Consider the following 23,938-nt stretch of genomic DNA (forward strand, 5'->3'; position numbering starts at 1 on the left):
TTCCTTACTTGAACAGCGTGCAAACATTCGTTTTCTGAATTTGCGTGGTGTGAAACCAATTGAAATTCATCGACAGTTGAAGGAGACATGTGGCGATGGAGTTATGGATGTGTCGAAAGTGCGTTCGTGGGTGCTACAGTTTAATGAAGGCAGAACATTGTGTGACAACAAACCGAAACAACCTCTGGCTCGCACAAGCCATTCTGATGACATGTCGAGAAAGTAGAGAGAATTGTTATGGGGGATCGCCGATTTACTGTTGAACAGATCGCCTCCAGAGTTGGCATTTCTGTGGGTTCTGTGCACAAAATCCTGCATGATAACCTGAAAATGCGAAAAGTGTCATCCAGGTGGGTGCCACGAATGCTGATGGACAACCACATGACTGCCCATGTGGCATGTTGCTACGCAATGTTGACGCGCAATGACAGCATGAATGGGACTTTCTTTTCGTCAGTTGTGACAATGCATGAGACGTGGATGCCACTTTTCAATCCAGAAACAAAGCGCCAGTCAGCTCAATGGAAGCACACAGATTCACCGCCACCAAAAAAATTTCGGGTAACCACCAGTGCTGAAAAAATGGTGTCCATGTTCTGGGACAGCGAGGGCGTAATACTTACCCATTGCATTCCAAAGGGCACTACGGTAACAGGTGCATCCTACGAAAATGTGTTGAACAAATTCCTTCCTGCACTGCAACAAAAATGTCCGGGAAGGGCTGCGCGTGCGCTGTTTCACCAAGACAACGGACCCGCACATCGAGCTAACGTTACGCAACAGTTTTTCGTGATAACAACTTTGAAGCAATTCCTCATGCTACCTACTCACCTGATCTGGCTCCTAGTGACTTTTTCCAACAATGAAAGACACTCTCCGTAGCCGCACATTCACCAGCCATGCTGCTATTGCCTCAGCAATTTTCCAGTGGTCAAAACAGACTCCTAAAGAAGCCTTCGCCACTGCCATGGAATCATGGCGTCAGCATTGTGAAAAATGTGTACGTCTGCAAGGCGATTACGTTGAGAAGTAACGCCAGTTTAATTGATTTCGGGTGAGTAGTTAATTAGAAAAAAAAAAATAAAAAAAAGGTGGGAGGCCTTAGATCTTGAATGCACCTCGTATTTCAAGTTTTTGATTTTTCTCATTTCTGTTGTGTTCTTTAGATTTTGTATTTGCTCTGCACAAGACTTTCTTTTTCTAAATCCTGCTTGATATTCTCCTAGTTGTGTCAAGGACTCCTTCAGCTCTCTTCAAAAGCAAGGACTCCTTCAGCTCTCTTCAAAAGCGTCATGGACAAGATCATGTATGTCACTGACAAGAGGGAGTGTCCTCTACAATTGTTAGGATCAATTTTCTTTCCTTTTTTAATTAGTGGATGACTTAATGGCAATGTCCATTCTAACTGTAAGCTATTTGCTGTCCAAATTTCATTAATGATTTCTGTTAAGACATGGAATCATGTTGTCAGTCGAGTGTTTCCACAATTCAGTAACTATATTGTCTTCTCTTAATACTTTGTTGTTTTTAAGTTGTTTTAAGGTTTCTCTGATTTCTTCTATTGTTGGTGGTTTTTAGTCTGGTTGTATTTGAATTAAGTTATCAAAATGAAATTCTTCTTTTGGCGGATCACAGTTGTGCGATTCTTTTAAGTAGCCTGCAAGTATTCCGCAGTCATCGGTGTTATACGCAGTCTTCTGTGTTTTTGGATCTATAAACTGTAAAACTTATTCATGTGTTGTTCTTTAAACTATTTTTTTAATACTCATAAAAGTTATTTTTATTGTTCTGCTTAAAATATTACAACTGCCGTTAACCAATTTTTTACATGTACTCTGATCTCTTTGAGACCTTCTGACACACATTTGGTTGCTTCTATCCATTTTTTTTGTTCTGTTCTTTCCATAGCTTGTTATTTCTTTATAAACAATTAATCACACTCATCAGTCCAGCAAGCATATCTGCATTTCTTTTAAAGAGGAATACTTTCTTCTGCATTCAGAATAATGTCTTTTTGAAGTTGTTCCCAACATTTAGGGTATTCTCTTTTTCCTAACATGTTGTATGTGGTGGTGGTTAGTGTTTAACGCCCCGTCGACAACGAGGTCATTAGAGACGGAGCGCAAGCTCGGGTGAGGGAAGGATTGGGAAGGAAATCGACCATGCCCTTTCAAAGGAACCATCCCGGCATTTGCCTGAAACGATTTACGGAAATCACGGAAACCTAAATCAGGATGGCGGGAGACAGGATTGAACCGTCGTCCTCCCGAATGCAACATGTTGTAATCATTTTCTCCAGGTAACTTCTGTATGCCACATGTTTTAGTTGGTACTGGTTCTTTTTTCAAGAGGTTGGTGTAACCTTAAGTTTAATGATAGACAGATAGGGATCCAAATCTAAATTGGTGCTCTCGGCAACTTTTACATTGAGTACCACCATTGCATAAAAGTTTCTAATTACAGTATAGCAACATCATGCAGTCTGTTATCACCACAAATTGGATTTGGTGACACCCATATAATTTGTTTTCTAGGAATTTTTTTTTTTTTAAGACTGTACATTTCAGTACTTTATTATATTCATTCATTTCACCATCTCTCTCTCTCTCCTGAATAAATATTCCACTCTGCAGTGGGTGTAAGTCTTATGAAACTTTCTGAGAGATAAATGTCTGAAGGGGGACTTTAATCTGGGACCACTTCCTCAGAAGCTTCTCAAATACCTTGCTCCAATGCTAACCTTAGGAGAAAAAATATTGCACAGAAATGGCTTAGCTTATTTCAAGAATGAATCTTTTCACTCTGCTGACCGTGTGTTTTAAAATAGATTAAAATGTGTGTGAAGATGTGTCTTGCACACACTTTTTATATGAAGAACTTTCATCACAGTGTAAATTCTAGAAACAAACCTTTTATTGTGGGGAAGGTGTTCCTCTATAGTGTCTTTTTCCCCCAAAGCACTAGTATAGAAAGGTATGCAAGTAAGCATCTAAAGTGAAAGTGGTAACTTGGGGCATGAACATCTGTATTTCACAACCCACTTTATGGTGTGTGGCATAGATTAAGAGTATGGTGAGGTAGGCCAGGATAGATCACCTGATAATACCATTGCCTTCAAAAGGTACATGTTTGATTCCTAGCCTTGGCTACAGTTACAGTCCACAGTTTTTTATCCGCATATAAATCTGATGATCGATTTTAGCACCACATTTTTTTAAAAAAAAGTGGAAGTATTTCAGCAATTTACTTGAGTGTGCATTTAATTTGATATGTGAATTCCTGTTCAACTAATCTACCTTGTCGGAATAATAACCTTGCTCATGTCATTTGTAAACTCACTGTGCAGGTACTCATCTACCCTTTTGAAGTCAATAAATGCACTACTACTTTCTTACAACTTTCTCAAATGTTTCTCCCACAGTTGACTATCCCTAGTGAAATCCTGAGTTTCAAAGGTGTGCTCTGCAGTTTTTTCAAGCTTATTTACCAAAAGTCATTGAAGATATTTTATACGAACTGCTGAGGTGGGATGTACCTCAGTAATTGTTGCAATCTACAATTTGGTCCTTTTCAGGACTATGGATAATCAGCCTGTTGCCACATATCAGCTACTATAACCAGATCTCAAAATAAATAGAGAATTACTAGTTACCAGATGAACTATGTGGTGATTGACAAGTAGGTTTTGTAAAATTCAGTTCATGAAGCTTACTTTAAAGTGAAGAAGGTCCATATTTTTTCACTAAAGAAACTGAAATGACTGTTGCAGTGCGCCCCTCACCTCAGCCCCTTCCCCCCAGAGGGGTGGGGGGGGGGGGGAGATAGATACAATTGCAAATTTTTGGAACAAATGAATGACTTAGATAATTCTTGTACACACACACACAGCCAGATGTTTATTGGTACAAAATTACAAATGAATAAGTTTTACAGGAATCTTTCACGATAATAAAAGCACATCTTTGTCTGGAACTTCTTTCTTTACTATATGGCATGCTTCATAATTAAGTGCTCTTGCAAGATTGCGAGCTAGAGCTACTCTTATTAGATTAATTTTGTCTGGCATTTCTGCATCATTTACAGACTTTTGGCTCTTTTTACACCTTGAAGTAGACAGAGAGACTATGCCCTTTTCCAACAAGAGTTCTTCCAGGCATTGGCTTAGTCCATAAGTGTCACTTGATGTGAAAATGATGTCATTTGACTCCAAAAGGGGCAAAGAATCAATCAGAAGTGTCATCCAGAAACTGAAACAGAAATAAGCAATAGGCTATTGCATTTCACATCAACAATACTGATAACACCATAAACTGCAATAAGTATTAGTACAGGCTACAAAACTTTAGTTCTCTTGTGCCAAATTATTCTCTGCTTTTGTGTAAATTTTTGTATAAATTTTTCTATCAAACTACGTGTGACAAATGTGGTGGTTGCCGTAGAAATCTAGAGGAGGGGGTGTTCTGTGAAGACTGTAGGTTATGGTTTCATTGGGGTAAATGTAGCGGTGAGGAAATGGGGATAGATAATGAGGCTCTTCCATGGCAGGAGGCAAAAATTTGTGTCCTTAAGGCTGAATTAGTTGAATTTGGAATTATGTACGCTAGGGGAGGAAAGAGAGAGGGGGTGCTGGGAAAAGGTAACAAGCAAAGGGCGAAAAAGGGAAACTGTTGAAAAACTTTATTAACTGAATTTCTAAATCAGTTTGGGTTTCTTTCTGAAGTAGTGGAAGAAGGGCTTCATCCAGATGTAGCTGAATGTAGGCTGAAGCAGAATATTAGCTTAAAGAAAAAAGACAGGTCGGTATCGAATCAGAATAGGAAAAGAAGAATTCTGCTTCTAGGTAGCAGTCGTGGGAGGGGTGTAGGCCAGCAGCTTCAGGACAAATTAAGTGCAGGGTATCAGGTCACTAATTTTCTGAAACCAAGTGCTAGCCTTATCCAGGTGAATAAACTTAGGTCAGCTATGCAAGGACGATCAGGTAATTATAGTCGGGAGAGCAGGAAACAGCCTGGCTATGAATCCAAGATTGGGAGTGACCTGGACAAAATAGAAGCAGAAACTGGGAACACAAATGTGTGGTTTGTGGAGTTCCAGTTGATGCTATTAGTAGGTAGGGATACACTACACATGGCCTACACCCAAATAGGAAGGGAAAGATAAGTTAGTTTCTCTACTAGCAGAGACTGTAAGGGGGAAGAGGGGGCACAGTCACACAAGGGATTATCCCTTGTGGTAATGGGACCAGGCAGACATTTTTTTTTTAGGTTAAAGCCAAAGTCCAGACAGACAACATTCAAGGAAAATAAAATAAAAGAATCTTCATGTACACTAAATAGCGATAAAGCTAAGGGTAGTATCAGTTTACTTTATTTTTTACTCCCCTGGTATTTTGATAAAGTAGATGAGCTGTTACTGTGTTTAGATGATTTCAAAAATAAGTATGAGATTGATATGCAAAGTGTTCCACTCAAACCTTCCTGGTTTCAAAGACACAGGAAAAAACCCACACCACAGTAGATACGACAATGAAAAATGCACCACATTGTAGAGCATCTCAAAGAATTTAATTTATTTATCATCAGTACACCTCTACATGTGAACTACTTGTAGCATGAAGAATATGAATCTATATTCAATTTCTTGCCGAGTTCTTTGTAACATTTCCTCTGTTATTGTTGCAATTGCATTAGTGATATGATGTCGCGACATAGGAATATTGTTCCACTTTGGTCGCATACACGCAGTCCTTCACGAATCCCCACATGAAGAAATCAAGTGCCGTAACGTCGGGTGAACGTGGTGGCCAGGCAGTGGGTCCTCTGCATCGATCCAACAATTGGGAAATTTCCTATCCAGGAACTTGTGAACAGCCATTGACCAATGTGGTGGAGCTCTATCTTGTTGAAAAATGATGTTGGGTTGCAGGTTTTGTATCTGAGGGTACATAAATTGCTTTACATGTCCACATATAATGACCCGTTCACTGTTTGTTCTTCAAAGAAGAACAGTCCAACAATCATGTCATGCATTAGCCCACACAAGAAGTTTAGTTTACGGCTATCACTAACATGTGCAATGACAACGTGCGGATTTTGCAAACCCCAAATCTGAACATTATGCCTATTAACCCTACTTTATAGATGAAAGGTTGCCTCATTTGAGAATAAACATCCTACCAGGAAGCTGGCATCCATATCAATACACTGCAGCATATCCGCAGCTTGATGTTGCAGAATTTGCACTTTGTAAGCACACATACGAAGATGCTAGTGAACTACACGATGCAATGTTGATCGATGTACATCAAGTTGCCTAGATGCTTGACGAATTGACTTACATGGGCTTCTGAGAAATGATTGTCCGCTGTCCTCCACTGTCTCTTCTGAAACTCTGGAACGGGCACTGCCACAATGTTTCAGAACACATCCTGTTGCCAGAAACTTCCTATGCCATTCCTTAATTGTTTTCACAACAGGTGGATCACATTCACAAACACAACAATAATATCTTTGACAGTAATCTACGATTTTGTTTCTGCAAACCACACCACTGCTTGCGTGTGCTGCTGTGGAGTTGCCATTTTCACTTCTTGCGACCATGCTGCACTCTGATGATGATACTGAGCATTTCTGATGTGGGAATGTAGATTCTTTGAGATGCTCTACAATGTGGTGCATTTTTCATCATCATATCTGTGGTTTTTCTCTCCTTGTCCTTGTAATCAGGGAGGTTTAAGTGGGACACCCTGGACTTTGTCCGTTTGAACACCATGAAACTGTGGGGAGGGAAATGTCCATGTAAATGGATATAATGTAGCATCTAACTCTTGCAGATCTAGCATGGATAAGGGAGGAGTCGCCATTTACACACAACAAGGGTATATGTACAAAACAGAAGAATAACGCAAATTTTGTGTCGATCAGCACTTTGAAGTTTGTGCATGAGAACAACAGCTAGATAATGTAGTGTTGATACTAGCAACAGTGTACAGGTCCCCATTAGGAGATTGGGAGCTACTCATACATAAGTTTGACTCCCTATTATGCTGTGTCAGATAAAAAGAAGAAGTTACCAATCTGTGAAGATCTCAGTGTAAACTTTCCAAGTAATTATGATAGGAAAAATGAACTACATGTGTTATTAATGACATATAACAGAATCAGTGATCAACTTCCCAACACACACAGCTCAATACAGTAGCAGTCTAATAGATAATGTACTTGTACAGTAGGAGGATGTAAAACTAACACATGCTTTCCCTGTGATAAAAGGATTATCACACCATGATGGACAACTGATTAACTTAGAAACATAGCAGGGTGTACAGTTCAGAAACCATTCAGTAGAAGTGCAAGGTGGTCAACACAGTATCTATAGGGCACTTCAGAGAAAGTTTAAGAAAAGTTAATTGGAGAAATGTTTATAATGAGCCAAATGCTAATGAAACATGCAACATATTTCTTGTTAAATTTATATCCCTATTTGTACATTGTTGCCCAAATGAATTACTAAATGTAACACCAAACAGCTTTCAAGGAAACTATAGATTACTACAGGTTTTTAAGTGTCTTCAGAAAATAAATAAATAAATAAATAAAAAAGTATAAGACAGCACGAATTACTAGACCCAGAAGCAATTTTACATTATAAAAATTATTGTAATATACTGAGAAAAGTTGTCAGAAAATCGAAAAATATGTATACCAGAGATGAAATTAACAACTCTGAAATAAAATAAAATCAATATGGAATGTTGTTAGAAGAGAGACAGGAAAAGCAACCACAGGGGTAGTTAGTATTACTGTTAAAGAGAATGAGACCATCTTCACTAAAGGCACACAAGTAGCTAATATTTTCAACAACCCTTTCTTAAGTGTAGGTGAAAAAATTGGTGAGAATTGCTCAAAAGAAAAAGCCAAGTAGTACATGGAAGAGTCAGTTTTGAGAAATCCTTGTCTGATCAATTTTCATCTGACAACCTCTTGTGAAGTAAGGAAAAATCATCAAATCTTTGAAAAATAAATGTTCTGTTGGACTAGAGGACATCTCTAACAAGATATTAAAACAATGTGGAGCAGTTACAGCTGATGTTCCGAGTCACATCTGTAATGCATCACTAACACAAGGTATTTTCCCAGATAGGTTAAAATATGCAGTTTTCAAGTCTCTCTCTAAAAAAAAGGGGGGGGGGACACCACAGATGTCAATAATTACTGGCCAGTATCCTTGCTAAAACATTGAGAAAGTAATGTAATCAAGAGTGGTTAGCAATCTCAACAGTGACAGGATACTTAGTAAACCACAGTTCGGATTTCAAAAATGCTGTTCCACTGAAATAGCAATAAACCACTCCCCACATAACAGTCTTTAAATAGTAAAATGTCACCAATAGGAATTTTCTGTGACTTATCCAAAGCATATGAGTGGTTTAAGTCATATCTACAGAACAGGAAGCAAAATGTTTCTTTAAATCGTTTAAGTGATTTAAGGAAGTTTCCCACTTCATCTAACTGGGGTGAAATTACACTAGGTGTTCCACTGGTTCAATCATGGGTCCCCTTCTGTTCTTTGTATATCTGGATGACCTCCCTTCTCATCTGAAACAAGAAGCTTAACTGACACTGTTTGCTGATGATACCAGTATCTTTATTAATCCAGTAAAAGAATCTCCAATAGCAAATGATACAAATAATGTCTTTGGAAAAGGTATTGACTGGTTGTCTGCTAATAGGCTTGATCTGAACTTCGAAGGGAAAACACACACACACACACACACACACACACACACACACACACACACACACACACACACACCACAGTAAATCCAATTTTCTTCTAGAAGTACAGTTCCTTCAATAATTACAACACATCAACAGTATTCCGTAGTCACAGTAGAACATATTAAGTTCTTGGGTGAAAATATAGATGACAAACTTAATTGGAAATTTCATATTTTGGATCTCCTAAAGTGACTAGGTCCAGCAAACTTTTGCAGTCAGAATAGTTGCCAACTTTGATGATACAGAAATTAGCAAGCTAACATACTTTGCATACTTTAACACTCTGATGTTGTGCAGAATGATATTTTGAGGTAGCTGAGCACTTTGGCAAAAAGTATTCGCTGCTCAAAAGAAAGGGGTTAAAATTATGTGTGGGCCCCATAGTCACAAACTTATAGGCATCTGTTTAAAAGATTAGGAATTCTTACAACAGTCTCTCAGTACATTTACTCAGTAATGAAATTTGTTCACAACAACATGGACCAGTTTAAAAGCAACAATGACATTCCTGATTATATTAGCAGAAGACAGACAGACTGTGACGGCTCACCTGAAGAGGACTGGCAGGTGCCCAGTTGAAATATTGTGCGAAGTATTGAACAACGACCGGCTGCAAGCCCGAAATTTGTTTGAACAGACTTACACTATCCTCTACTTAACCTATCTTTTACATAGAAAGGGGTAAAATATGTTGCTGTAAATCTTTTCGATAAATTACCAGATGAAATAAAATGTCTGACAGACAGCAATTTCAAAAATAAAGTGAAATCACATCTCCTTGACAACTCCTCCTATAACACAGATGAATTGTTATATAGGAATCGATAAATCCATATGTATAATATATGCACTTCCTGCCATTTAAGGGAATGGGGTGGTCAATAAAAATTTTAAGCTTTTTCTTTTCTTTTCAAGAAAAAACTTGATTCATGTGTGCATTTCTTATGAAATTGACACATTCTGCATCATACAGTTACCATGAGATTGAGCAATGGAACACATAACTAACTGAAGACATAGTGTTAAAAAAAAAAAAAAAAAAAAAAAAAAAAAAAAAAAAAAAAAAACTGACACCAAAAAAGTTTTATGAACACTCAACATCTTTTACAAGGAAAAACAATTGCACGTAATAGCGATACAAAATGGATTTCTTAGCTCTTAAATATTTCTTATGTGCGCAAAGTTGTCAAGATCTAAACACCTGAATGTTTCTTCTACGAAATAATTTCACACATCCCTTAAATTTCTCATGGTTAGGTAATGAGGCCAAAGATAATTAGGGGAACAGTTTATACAGTTGTGTAGACAGCTTCAATATTTGATTCAGCTTTTTTAATCCAATCCTGACAGTGAAATGAATTAATATTCATTCACTTACGTAATTTTACTATGGATAGGGCAAATATACAGGGAAATAGCAGTAACTGACAAAATTTTGCACTACTCTTTAAATACACTGGTTGGTATTGCTTCCAAGTTTCTGTTCTTTCATAATTACATCACCTCATCAGGACACTAATTATGTTCATTGTGGCTCATTCCACAATGAAACTTCTCGCCCTCCTTCCACAAGGCTAAAGCCAGTATCATACAGGCAGTGACATTCAACATGCAAAGTGCTGACTTTACCATGCTGTTGAATGCTCAGAAATAACCTGGTTTGTGCACATGGTACAAGTGTCTCAATGTAGAGTACATGATTACAGTGCACTCCAGCTGCTGTTGACAGCTGAACCTAGCTTGCAAATCACACAGTTTGTTAACAAAATTAGCAGGCATAAAATTCCTGTTAGCTCTATTAAAACATTTCCTCCCTTGTCCATACGATAGTCATGTTGTTCCGTCTGTGGTATACATGAACGAAAACTTAAAATATCCATGAACATACTACAGGGCATAAAGGAAAGAACCATGTCTAGTCAGTAAGGACATCAGCTTATAAAAGTGCCATTGCAAATACAAATTTACAACGGTGCTTCACATAAGAAAAAAATATTTCATAATTCTCACTTTTTAGAAAAACTCTGCCATTCTTACTTGATCACTGTTTATATGCATCAGCAGAATCTTTAGAAGTGTGAAATGAATGTCTTCAAACAAGAAATTTCTTACTGCAAGTTCTCTTGCAGATGAAGCCAATTGAAACAACTCACTTCTAAGATAGAGCCCTCTTATATTTACATAACATTGAATATTTCAAAATGTACTTCTATTAAAGTAATGTGCAAGTATGACAACCTTGTTTGTATCATCTTTATGATATTTCTCATCATTTTATCGCAACATATCACACCAATGAAGATATGTTTCAAGAGATCCTCAATTTGCTGGCGCTCTAAAAATAGCATATATTCAAAAGATATAAGTCATGATATAAAACCCACCTTATAAGGGGTTCAATTGAAGTAAATATGGCAATCCCATAGTCTGGACTGAAAAGAGATATGGCCTGCATGTGACATAAGTGGTGTTCTTCAGTCTCACTGGTCTATGTTCAAATGCATGTTCAGATTATCTGATATGCTTGATATTGCTCTGCATATTGGAAAATAATCCACAGTGTGCTTCTTCCAGACTATGACATCAGAAACTCAGCACACTCAACACTGATGTTCAAATGTGATGACAACTTAAGCCTTGGCTCTGCAACCATGGCTTTCTTTCTTCATCTCCATGTAAGAACAGCATTTCACTTTGTCATATATTTTAAATAGGATGTTCTTGGTAACCCCCTCTATTTTCTTTCTGCAGTCTTGCCCACGAATATGTTTTGTAAAAGAAATATTACATGTAATTAAGTGTCCAATGAGTTCTACATTGTGTTGGCCTACAACTTTCAGGAATTCATACTTCTCGCCTATTTCTTGCAGAACCATCTCATTTGTTGTTCTGTCAGTCCAACTAGCTCTTGCAATTGTCTTCAAGAACCACATTTCCAGAACTTCAAGATGAGCTTTTTCCTGCCTTGCAAATGTCCATGTTTCACATCCAAATGTCAGAACGCTCTGTACAAAGACTACAAGTCTTTTCTTAGTGTAGAAGCTCATAATCTTATTCAGTATAATTTTCTATTTATTCTGGAATGCATTCTTGGCCAGTGCTATTCTTCTCTTGATTTTCTTGAGGCATCTATTGTTTTTCTCCAAGGTGTTACCAAGATAGTGATACTAGGTTGCTGTCTCAAGTTGTTCACTGTGTATTCTTATATCAGTCTTATGTCCATTTCTTGTCGATAACCATGACTCTTCTTGTTTTTATCTTTTGATTTAAGACCTTAAGCATATAATATAGCTGTTTCTCCGAGTCTACCACTATTGTAATGTCATCAGCAAACCTCGTACAGTGAACAGGAATACCATTAATTTTGACTCCAGTTGTCTTTCCTTATATGGTTTTTTATTGCCATCTTGATGACAATATTAAAAAAGTAAGGTGACAGATGGCACCATTGTCTTACTCCCCTTCTGATTTTTACTTCTTTCTGGCTACCATTATTATCCAGTTCTGTGGTTTTGTATACACTCTCTTCCAGTCAAGTCCTACTTTGTTCATTGCCTTCCTACCACCCACCACATCAAATGCCTTTTCCAAGATGATATAAGCTATAAAAGCTTTCCTGTTTACTTCTAATATTCTGTCCTAAATCTAACAGAGCCAAAACTGCTTCTCTTGTTCCTTTTCCTGATGTGAAGCCAAACTGATCATTGGCTAAGTTCCAATATATTTTCATTTTAATCCTCTCTAACTATTGACAGTAATATTGTTGGTCATTGTGACATAAGGGCTAGTGCATTATGATTTTGATTTTGCCTTATTGGGTAAGGCAAAATTTGTAATTTTTGTGGTATGATACCCCCTTTATAACACTAAGAAACTGCAGTAAACTATTTACTTTTGAGGTTGTGACTACAATTCTGTACGAGTTCTGCAGGGATGTCATTTGCACCCATTGCTTTATTTGATTTTAACCTATTTAGTGCAAGTAAGAATCTCCTTTTGTTGTTGGTGGCCCTTATTGTTCTCGTTAATTAGTTTTTCCATCTTCAATATATTCATTTAAACTTCCAATTTCAGCACCACTGTACTTGTCTTCAATATACTCTTTCCATATGCAACTTATATTTTCTATGTCATACAGTAGCTTCCCATTTTTACCCCTCACTATGATATTTCTGGTTCTCTGTCTGTAGAATCTTTGCTTGTTGTTCCCAGATCTTTTACATTTTCTAAATGGCACATTGCTGTTATCTCATTTTTTAGTGCTTTATATTCTTCCGGGCTTTTCTCTTTTAGTCTGTTCCTTTTGCAAACGTGTTCCAATATTTTTGTGTTCATCGGAGGCTTCCTACATTCTAACTTTCTTATTCTTAGGGACCTGAAAAATGTGCATGTCTGATAAATGCAAATATAAATGCGAATGACGACTCAAACTGCAAAAATACTGACAAATGCTGTTTCATAGAAAACTATTCCCAGATGAACTATTTTATCAGACATGGTTTTAAACAGCTTTATTTTATGAATGTACACTTACCACTATGAAAAGAACTGCACCCAGATGGAAAAAGAATTGCAATCACTATAGGCAGGCAGGCAGATGGTACCACACACACACGAAACGACTACACTTTCAATTTGGAAGGAACAACATGTAGTGTGCTACAGTGCAACAAAACACACATGCTAGCACAGTGTTGGGCCCTCGTGGTTGTTAATACATGCATTGATATGTGCGGCATGGAGTTGTACAGGTCTCAGGTGATGTCCTGTGAAACACTATCCCCTCCCACTTGCACCTGACTGCACAGATGGATGTGGAGTCCTGAAGAGACACTTCATGAAATCCCACACATTCTTGAATGGGGAAACAGTGTGGCATTCAGCTGGCCACAGCGGACTATCCACAGCTGCAAGACACACTCAGAAGATGGCAGCACTATGAGGATGAAAGTCCTCCTGTTAAAACAGGACATGAACACTCCGAACAGCAGAGCTACCACTTGCAGGACCTCATCCACTTACCATTCAGCTGTCATGGACCCCATTAGGAAAACTAACTGTGAATGGGCACCATAAAATAATGGTATCCACATCATCACACCAGGCTGGCTAAAGGGTAATGAGAGCCCACAAACTACGCTTAGTGGCACTCTATATTGTGCCTCCAGACACAAACCCTGTGGCTGTCACCTCTAAGGTAGAAATGGGACTCATCACTAGAGATGACCTGCGGCCAACCTCTTGGTCCCACTTATGTTGTTGCCGACACCAGGCGAATCCGACACAATGCTGTGCAGGAGTAAGTGGCAGACAACATAACGGATGGTGTGTGGCGAGCCCTGCTTGATCAAGCTGCCTGCTAATGGTAGCAGCACAAACAGGATGTTAAACAGAAGGCAGGGAATCCCAAAGAATGGCCCCTGTTATTGCTACTGGACCTGCTTGCATGTGGCAGCCTATCTTTGCGGTGCTTATAACACATCCAGATACTACATGTTGTGCATGCATGCCTTCCTGTGTCCATTGTCACCAACAAGGACAATGGTGGTGTCAAAATAGCCACTGTGTTCGGTAATATGATGCTAGTATCAACCACCCAGCCTCCCACAGCCCAATGCTGCAGCCCATCTCAAACTATTCCAGCCAGGAAACACAGGGGGCAAACGTGTCACATGAGCATAGTGCATGTTCAGGAGTGCTTGCATGTGGCAGCCTATCTTTGGAGCTTATCACATATCCAGATTATACATGTTGTGCACGCATGCTTTCCTGTGTCCATTGTCACCAACAAGGACAATGGTGATTCTTGAAGTTTTCCCGGCGTACTGAGTATTCGATGAGATTTCGGGATTGCAGCCGGATCACGTTGACTTCTTGCCACGATATTTCGGCTGGCAATCGTCCAGCCATCTTCAGGTGAGTGTGCGTCACTGGAGACTGCAAGTTCCGGGAGTCAGCTTTATAGCAAAAAATTGGCGCGAAAACGCATGCGCATTGGCCACCGTCACAGGAGCGTCCTCTGTCGAAGTCCGCGCCCTCTGGAGCTACTGTTCTATCTTTGGAGCGCAGGCACATGCGTAAAGGTGAAAACTACATGTCCGCCCTCTGTCGGAATGCGCGCCCGCGTCGCTAAAAACAGACGTCAAATGTCGCTAGACGTGTCATTTAGAATAAACCGTCTTCTCTCAGAGGAAATTAGAGAGATCACCGGGTCCCAAGCCTTGTCCAGTTGAAAACCGCCGTCACGATTTATAAGATTTTGCGCTAGGCGTATCTCCACAGATTCTTTAATAACGGAATCCCAAAAAGTTTTCGCTGGGGCCAAGATTTTCGTGGCCGAAAATTCCATAGCGTGTCCTGTGGTAATACAATGCTCAGCTACGGCCGACTTACTGGGCTGCAAAAGGCGAGTGTGGCGTTCGTGTTCAACGCACCTTTCATGTACTGTGCGCGTCGTCTGACCGATGTAAGCTTTGCCACACTGGCAAGGAATTTTATAGATTCCGGCCTTCCGCCGGCAACCTTTCATCTAAAATAGGCAGGATCCTAAGGAAACATCAAGTAAAAGTAATCTTCCGGCCACCAGCGAAGATTAGTGCCCTTCTCGGTTCGGTAAAGGACGATCTGGGTCTGCGGAAGGCCGGAATCTATAAAATTCCTTGCCAGTGTGGCAAAGCTTACATCGGTCAGACGACGCGCACAGTACATGAAAGGTGCGTTGAACACGAACGCCACACTCGCCTTTTGCAGCCCAGTAAGTCGGCCGTAGCTGAGCATTGTATTACCACAGGACACGCTATGGAATTTTCGGCCACGAAAATCTTGGCCCCAGCGAAAACTTTTTGGGATTCCGTTATTAAAGAATCTGTGGAGATACGCCTAGCGCAAAATCTTATAAATCGTGACGGCGGTTTTCAACTGGACAAGGCTTGGGACCTGGTGATCTCTCTAATTTCCTCTGAGAGAAGACGGTTTATTCTAAATGACACGTCTAGCGACATTTGACGTCTGTTTTTAGCGACGCGGGCGCGCATTCCGACAGAGGGCGGACATGTAGTTTTCACCTTTACGCATGTGCCTGCGCTCCAAAGATAGAACAGTAGCTCCAGAGGGCGCGGACTTCGACAGAGGACGCTCCTGTGACGGTGGCCAATGCGCATGCGTTTTCGCGCCAATTTTTTGCTATAAAGCTGACTCCCGGAACTTGCAGTCTCCAGTGACGCACACTCACCTGAAGATGGCTGGACGATTGCCAGCCGAAATATCGTGGCAAGAAGTCAACGTGATCCGGCTGCAATCCCGAAATCTCATCGAATAAGGACAATGGTGGTGTCCACATAGCCGCTGTGTTGGGTAAAATGATGCTAGGACCAGCCAGCCTCCCGCAGCCCCATGCTGCAGCCCCTCTCAAACTCTTCCAGCTGGGAAACCTACTATCAAATGTATCACCTGAGCATACTGTATATTCAGGTGATGCTTTAGTGACATTATCCGCTGTTGTACTGTCCAGTACAGCCATTTGGGGCCCTCTTAAATCAACCTATGTGCATGACATCACGGGCCAAACTGCACTCCGTGAGTGCAGGCCAAACGTGTGATAGTAATCATTGCATAACTGGTGGTGTCCAATGTACCCACCCAGTTTGCAGTGGACTGGTCAGTTCCTACTGGGTGCACCTCTTTTTAAGACAATAATATCGAAAATGTAACCGTTTTTGGTTCCTTGTATTGCATATTATCTGACGAGTCCACTTGGGAGAGATAATGTGCAAAAGACTATATTTGCTGACTAGGAAGTGCATGAATGTAACAATGTATCAGTGTGTTTGGTGCTCTGGTGTCACACTGACAGTGGACAGTTAAACTGTCAGTTTAAGATACACTGTGCATAATGGAAAGTAGGACTTAGCCGCGGGACCTACCACCTTAGAACAAAGAAACACTTACGTTTGTCTGGTAGCTAAAATTCAAGAGTATTAGAGTATACAGGGTGTTTCAGAAGTGACAGTCAATATAATCCTCCCCCCCCCCCCCCCCCCCTTAACCATGGACCTTGCCGCTGGTGGGGATACAGATAGCCTTACAGCAGGTGCAACCACAACAGAGGGGCATCTGTTGAGAGGCCAGACAAATGTGTGGTTCCTGAAGAGGGGCAGCAGTATTTTCAGTAGTTGCAGGGGCAAGAGTCTGGATGATTGACTGATCTGGCCTTGCAACACTAACCAAAACGGCCTTGCTGTGCTGCTACTGCGAGCGGCTGAAAGCAAGGGGAAACTAAGCCGTAATTTTTCCCGAGGGCATGCAGCTTTACTGTGTGGTTAAATAATGATGGCGCCCTATTAGGTAAAATATTCCGGAGGATGTCGTTATCAGGAGAAAGAAAACTGGCATTCTACACATCGGAGCATGGAATGTCAGATCTCTTAATCGGGCAAGTGGATTAGAAAATTTAAAAAGGAAAATGGATAGGTTTAAGTTAGATGTAGTGGGAATTAACGAAGTTTGGTGGCAGGAGGAACAAGACTTCTGGTCAGGTGACTACAGGGTTATAAACAAAATCAAATAGGGGTAATGCAGGAGTAGGTTTAATAATGAATAGGAAAACAGGAATGTGGGTAAGCTACTTCAAACAGCATAGTGCACACATTATTGTGGCCAAGATAGATACACCTACTACAGTAGTACAAGTTTATATGCCAACTAGACCTGCAGATGACGAGAAATTGAAGAACTGTATGATGAAATAAAAGAAATTATTCAGATAGTGAAGGGTGACGAAAATTTAATAGTCATGGGTGACTGGAATTCAAAAGTAGGAAAAGGGAGAGAAGGAAACATAGTAGGTGAATATGGATTGGGGAAGAGAAATGAAAGAGGAAGCCTTTGGTAGAATTTTGCACAGAGCACAACTTAATCACAGCTAACACTTGGTTTAAGAATCATGAAAGAAGGTAGTATACATGGAAGAACCCTGGAGATACTAAAAGGTATCAGATAGATTATATAATGGTACGACAGAGATTTAGGAACCAGGTTTTAAATTGTAAGACATTTCCAGGGGCAGATGTGGACTCTGACCACAATCTATTGGTTATGACCTGTAGATTAAAACTGAAGAAACTGCAAAAAGGTGGGAATTTAAGGAGATGGGACCTGGATAAACTAAAAGAACCAGAGGTTGTACAGAGTTTCAGGGAGAGCATGAGGGAACAACTGACAGGAATGGGGGAAAGAAATACAGTAGAAGAAGAATGGGTAGCTTTGAGGGATGAAGTAGTGAAGGCAGTAGAGGATCAAGTAGGTAAAAAGGCAAGAGCTAGTAGAAATCCTTGGGTAACAGCAGAAATATTGAATTTAATTGATGAAAGGAGAAAATATAAAAATGCAGTAAATGAAGGAGGCGAAAAGGAATACAAACGTCTCAAAAATGAGATCGACAGGAAGTGCAAAATGGCTAAGCAGGGATGGCTAGAGGACAAATGTAAGGATGTAGAGGCTTATCTCACTAGGGGTAAGATAGATACTGCATACAGGAAAATTAAAGAGACCTTTGGAGAAAAGAGAACCACTTGTATGAATATCAAGAGCTCAGATGGCAAAGAAGGGAAAGCAGAAAGGTGGAAGGAGTTTACAGAGGGTCTATACAAGGGCTATGTTCTTGAGGGCAATATTATAGAAATGAAGATAATGTAGATGAAGATGAAATAGGAAATATGATACTGTGTGAAGAGTTTGATAGAGCGCTGAAAGACCTAAGTCGAAACAAGTCCCCAGGAGTAGACAACATTCCATTAAAACTACTGACAGCCTTGGGAGAGCCAGGCTTAACAAAACTCTACCATCTGGTGAGCAAGATATATGAGACAGGCGAAATACCCTCAGACTTCAAGAAGAATATAATAATTCCAATCCCAAAGAAAGCAGGTGTTGACAGATAAGCCACGGCTGCAAAATACTAACACGAATTCTTTAAAGACTAATGGAAAAACTGGTAGAAGACGACCTCGGGGAAGATCAGTTTGGATTCCGTAGAAATGTTGGAAAACGTGAGGCAATACTGACCCTACGACTTATCTTAGAAGAAAGATTAAGGAAGGGCAAACCTACATTTCTAGCATTTGTAGACTTAGAGAAAGCTTTTGACAATGTTGACTGGAATACTCTCTTTCAAATTCTGATGGTGGCAGGGGTAAAATACAGGGAGCGAAAGGCTATTTACAATTTGTATAGAAAGCTGATGGCAGTTATAAGAGTCGAGGGAAATGAAAGGGAAGCAGTGGTTGGGATGGGAGCGAGACAGGGTTGTAGCCTCTCCCCGATGTTATTCAATCTGTATATTGAGCAAGCAGTAAAGGAAACAAAAGAAAAAAATCAGAGTAGGTATTAAAATCCACAGAGAAGAAATAAAAACTTTGAGGTTCGCCGATGACATTGTAATTCTGTCAGAGACAGCAAAGGACTTTGAAGAGCAGTTGAACGGAATGGACAGTGTCTTGAAAGGAGGGTATAACATGAACACCAACAAAAGCAAAACGAGGATAATGGAATGAAGTCGAATTAAATTGGGTGATGCTGAGGGAATTAGATTAGGAAATGAGACCGTTAAAGAAGTAAACGAGTTTTGCTATTTGGGGAGCAAAATAACAGATGATGGTCAAAGCAGAGAGGGTATAAATGTAGATTGGCAATTGCAAGAAAAGCATTTCTGAAGAAAAGAAATTTGTTAACATCGAGTACAGATTTAAGTGTCAACAAGTCGGTTCTGAAAGTATTTGTATGGAGTGTAGCCATGTATGGAAGTGAAACATGGATGATAAATAGTTTAGACAAGAAGAAAATGGAAGCTTTCAAAATGTGGTGCTACAGAAGAATGTTGAAGATTAGATGCGTAGATCGCATAACTAATGGTAAGGTATTGAAAATAATTGGGGAGAAGAGGAGTTTGTGGCACAACTTCACAAAAAGAAGGGATCGGTTGGTAGGACATGTCCTGAGGCATCAAGGGTTCACCAATTTAGTACTGGAGGGCAGTGCGGAGGGTAAAAATAGTAAAGGGAGACCAAGAGATGAATACACTAAAGCAGCTTCAGAAGGATGTAGGCTGCAGTAGGTACTGGGAGATGATGAAGCTTGCACAGGATTGAGTAGCATGGAGAGCTGCATCAAACCAGTCTCAGGACTGAAGAAGAAGAAGAAGAAGAAGAAGAAGAAGAAGAAGAAGACGACGACGACGACGACGACGACGACGACGACGACGACTACTACTACTACTACTACTACTACTACTACTACTACTACTACTACTACTACTACTACTACTACTACTACAACATCAAGTGTGGGATGGACAAAGATGTTTAATGTAAGAATATCTGATTACAGTTAGCTCATGTTCGTGTGGATTTCATTTCAGAGTCCATGCAACAAGCACTGAGCTTCTCACGTTGATACTATGTAAAGAATGTACAACAAAAACTTGATTTGGGGAAAACAGACACTATTATTGTAAAATGCCATGGGCAATAAAGTGTTACTGACAGCAGTCATTTTCAACTACTTCTCTTTTCAACAGCAGGTAGACAATCCAAGGTCAATTATGTGCTGGACAACAGAGCAAATGTACCATCCAGAACCCAAACATCACTACCATTGCACCCAGAAGTGGAAGTCTTGCAGCACAGAGAGAACTATGGGCACCCAAAGCATGGAAGATAGTGGTCTGTACTGAAAGGTCATGATACATAGTAGTGGCAGGGTATGAAGATGTTGGATACCACGTAAAAGGTGCAATCCACTTTATAACACTGTGTTCAGGCATTCTCCAGTAAGCAAGATCTGCCATCATCTGTCAATGTCTGATGATACAGGAACATCTACCTGTAGTACCCCAAATGTATGGAAATAAACAAAAATTATGTTGTGTGAAATACCTCTGCAAATGTTATATGAACTCAACTTGCTGATGGTGTTTTGGGTTTAATTACATACTTTATGTGCTGAGTGTATATTACGTTTTACCAAAGATACACACTTACATTCAATTATAAAAATCTAAACAGTCTGATTTCCATCAAAATTCTGACTTTCAAGCCAGAAAAATAAGTCACAAGTCAACTAAATTATGTTAGTATTCATGACTGTCTTAGGCTGCCGTTATTGTGGAGTGACATGGCATGGTGAGCAGAGCAGTGCTGACAAAACAAACCAGTGCTGCTCAGTACATGTGATTATAGTGGCACTGCACGTAGAGTGGCATGGAGCAGAGAAGCACTGAGTGAATCGAACATGGGTGTTTCTGAAAACAGTAGCCAGAGTGTTCGAGTGACTCCACCTGCATTTGAGCAACACCAGCAACATTCAGCTGTCGCTGGGGGTAGCAGTGTGCTGGCACTTGTGTTTCTTTTGTTGTACTGTTGAGAAAATAGCATCAGTGGAACACTTGACAGCAGCTGTTTTTACTCTGCATCTTTTATGGGATCAATGAAACAGCTATCATCACAACTCATTCATTTTGGACAAATTATCTGACAAGCTGACAGCATAATTACAAGCAAATACAGAATACATTTCCTTAATACCTTATTTCTTTCACTGTCTTAAAACAAGAGGTGGTGATAAAGTTTAAGTAGCATAGCTGACAAACACAGGAAAATCATGTTTTAGTATGTGAAAAGTTCTCAAAACTGTTTCATTCTGAAAGCTTCATGTGAAGCTCTGTCCAGTCAGCTAAGAGCCTTGCGCAGAATGCTCTATTTTTACAGTATGTTGCTCAACAGCATTCGGGGGTCCGTCTAGGTCAATGAATGTTGTGAAGAACACGCAAATTTCACTGTATCAACATTTCTGTTGGCTTCCAAAATATGCTACACTATGCACTCATTTTCTAAAAGTACATTCGATTAATTGTCATTGATTTATAGATTGAGGTGGTTATGGGACTAAACAGCAATCTCATCAGTCCCGAGATTCCAAAGTTCCTTGCGTAAGAGTGAGGTTCTGCTAGAAGTGGACTGATCCAGTCAGAGCATTCAACTTATAAAGTGAGGAAGTTAAAACAGACACAGTGGAAAGCATAAAATGCCAGGTGAAATCTAAAAACTGGAAAACCACAGGGATAAAAGAGCAGTCTTTGCACAGGGGAATGGTTATGGATCCCAGACCTAGAAAAACATGAAGAGAGTCCCTAACTACAACCACTCTACCCCTGCTCCAGGAATTAAGCAAAACCTTATATCTGAAAATAAAAACCTCTTTCACATAGGAAACTGAGGATAAGTTGAACCATCTGTACATTGTTTGCTAATACTGAAGACAAGGAATCTGGAAGACCATACTTAGTATGTGGGGTAAAAGAAAGGGACATTCCATCAATATATGGAATGCTGTCAGTCTGCTTCCACAACCACACAGTGGGGGTGGTTCATTACTCTAGAGAAAACAATTTGGGTGCCTGGTATGATCAATACATAGACAGCACAGGACAGTGGACTCCTGCCGAGAGCAGCGGAAGAAATAGTGCCAAGCTGCAGTAGTCTCCTTGATTGTACAGAGTTTATTACTGAGAAGAGTAGAGCACCAAATGGCTACTTTTGGACACAGAGATTTTGTGTGTATCCTTATATCTGCACCTGGAATCATGAAAGGGAACTGAGGGGGGGGGGGGGGGGGGTAAGTAACTGCCTATCTAGCCAAACAGTCAGCCAGTTCATTCCCTCAGATGCCACATGCTTCCTCACTCCTCAGATGCCCCTATGCCTTGAGACTCAGAGGCAGACAATAGAGCAGGCAGCACAGCCAAGGGCAGAGAGGTCATGGATAGCAATGATCAAAGGGTGACGAGAGTAGCATTGGTCTATTGCCCGTAGCTGCTCACTGAGCTGGTACATATTAAAACACGTTGAGGGAGGCCTGAGTAAGAAAGTGGAGGGCCCAGTTAGTGGCTTGCAGCTCTGCTGCGAACACATTACATGATCCCGGCAGTAAACGGTGTTCCATCCCAATAGGAGGCATAAAAGCATGTCCCACCTTATCCATTGTTTTAGAACCATCAGTGTAGTAGATGGTGGCACCCTGAAATTCTTCAAGGATGGAACATGAAAGTTGCTGGAACATCACAGGGACAACAGATATCTTATGATCTGGAACAGGTTGGTGCTAATTCGTGGTCAAGGCACCATCTGAGGGAGAGGAAATACATGGGCATCTTCCAGTGAGTGGATATGGAGACCCCTCTTTAGCAGTTTACAAAGTACATTGGTAAGGCTAATTGGGAAGTAGCAGTTGAGAGATGTTGGGTTCTTACCAGGCTTAAGAATGGGGATAACTATGCTGTCTCGCCATTGTGGGGGGGAAGGCACCCATGAGCCACGTGCAGTTGAAGACCCTGAGTAGATGTTGCTTCTGGGTAATGTCCAAGTGTTGGATCATCTGGTTGTGGATGGGATCTGGGCCTAAGGATGTGTCATGTGAAGAGGTAAGAACCTGCAAGAATTGTCATTCAATGAAGGGTTAAATATAGGATTCAGCTTGGTGGGGGGTTCAAACAGAGGAGCGTTTCTTCATCTCGGCGTTTCTGCCGAAAAAAGTAACAGGATAAAATGAGGACACTGATGTTGTCACAAAGTGTGTCTTGAAGTGTCCTGCTTGGACCAATGGATCAGTACACAGAGCATCCTGTATAATTAATAAGACCCTGGACAGTTGATTGTTGCTGGCTGCCCAGGATGCTACAGAGCTTGGACTAAACCTGCAATGAAGAGGCATACATCCCCAGGGAGGAAACATACCATTCCCAGCTTTCCTTTTTACATTGCTTAATAAGGTTGCGAGCCTTATCGTGGAGACATTTAAAACTGATAAGGTTGTGAAGGGTGTCATTTAAATCATTGCGCTGTGTGTCAGCATTCGTGGGTAGTGACTGCTGTGTCATTGGTCCACCACAGGAACAGTTGACGAAAACAGGGACCTGTGGGTAAGAGGATAGCTGTGCCAGCAGCGTGAAGAAGAGTGACGGAGATGTCTTGCATGACGCATCAATGCAGTCCGGGAGAGAGATGTCAAAATGCACAGCAGAAGTATATAAACGCCAATTGGCTCCACAGAATGACCAACACAGGGGCCTGTCTGTCTGGTAGCGGCAGGGGAATTATAGAATCACC

The 23,938-nt window shown here is 40.4% G+C and overlaps 1 protein-coding gene across 2 annotated transcripts in view; it reads right to left on the bottom strand.

Moving 5' to 3' along the window:
* Window positions 1-3,867: 3,867 nt before the first annotated feature.
* Window positions 3,868-23,938, bottom strand: part of LOC126334541 (nuclear pore complex protein Nup85) — a 124,846-nt gene continuing 104,775 nt past the window's right edge. For both annotated transcript variants that reach the window (XM_049996906.1, XM_049996905.1), the window contains one exon: window positions 3,868-4,247. In XM_049996906.1, coding sequence (XP_049852863.1) covers window positions 3,941-4,247 — 307 coding nt within the window. In that variant the 3' untranslated portion in view covers window positions 3,868-3,940. The remainder of the gene's footprint in view (window positions 4,248-23,938) is intronic.

Source organism: Schistocerca gregaria, chromosome 2 (assembly GCF_023897955.1).
Source record: "Schistocerca gregaria isolate iqSchGreg1 chromosome 2, iqSchGreg1.2, whole genome shotgun sequence".
Lineage (NCBI taxonomy): Eukaryota > Metazoa > Arthropoda > Insecta > Orthoptera > Acrididae > Schistocerca > Schistocerca gregaria.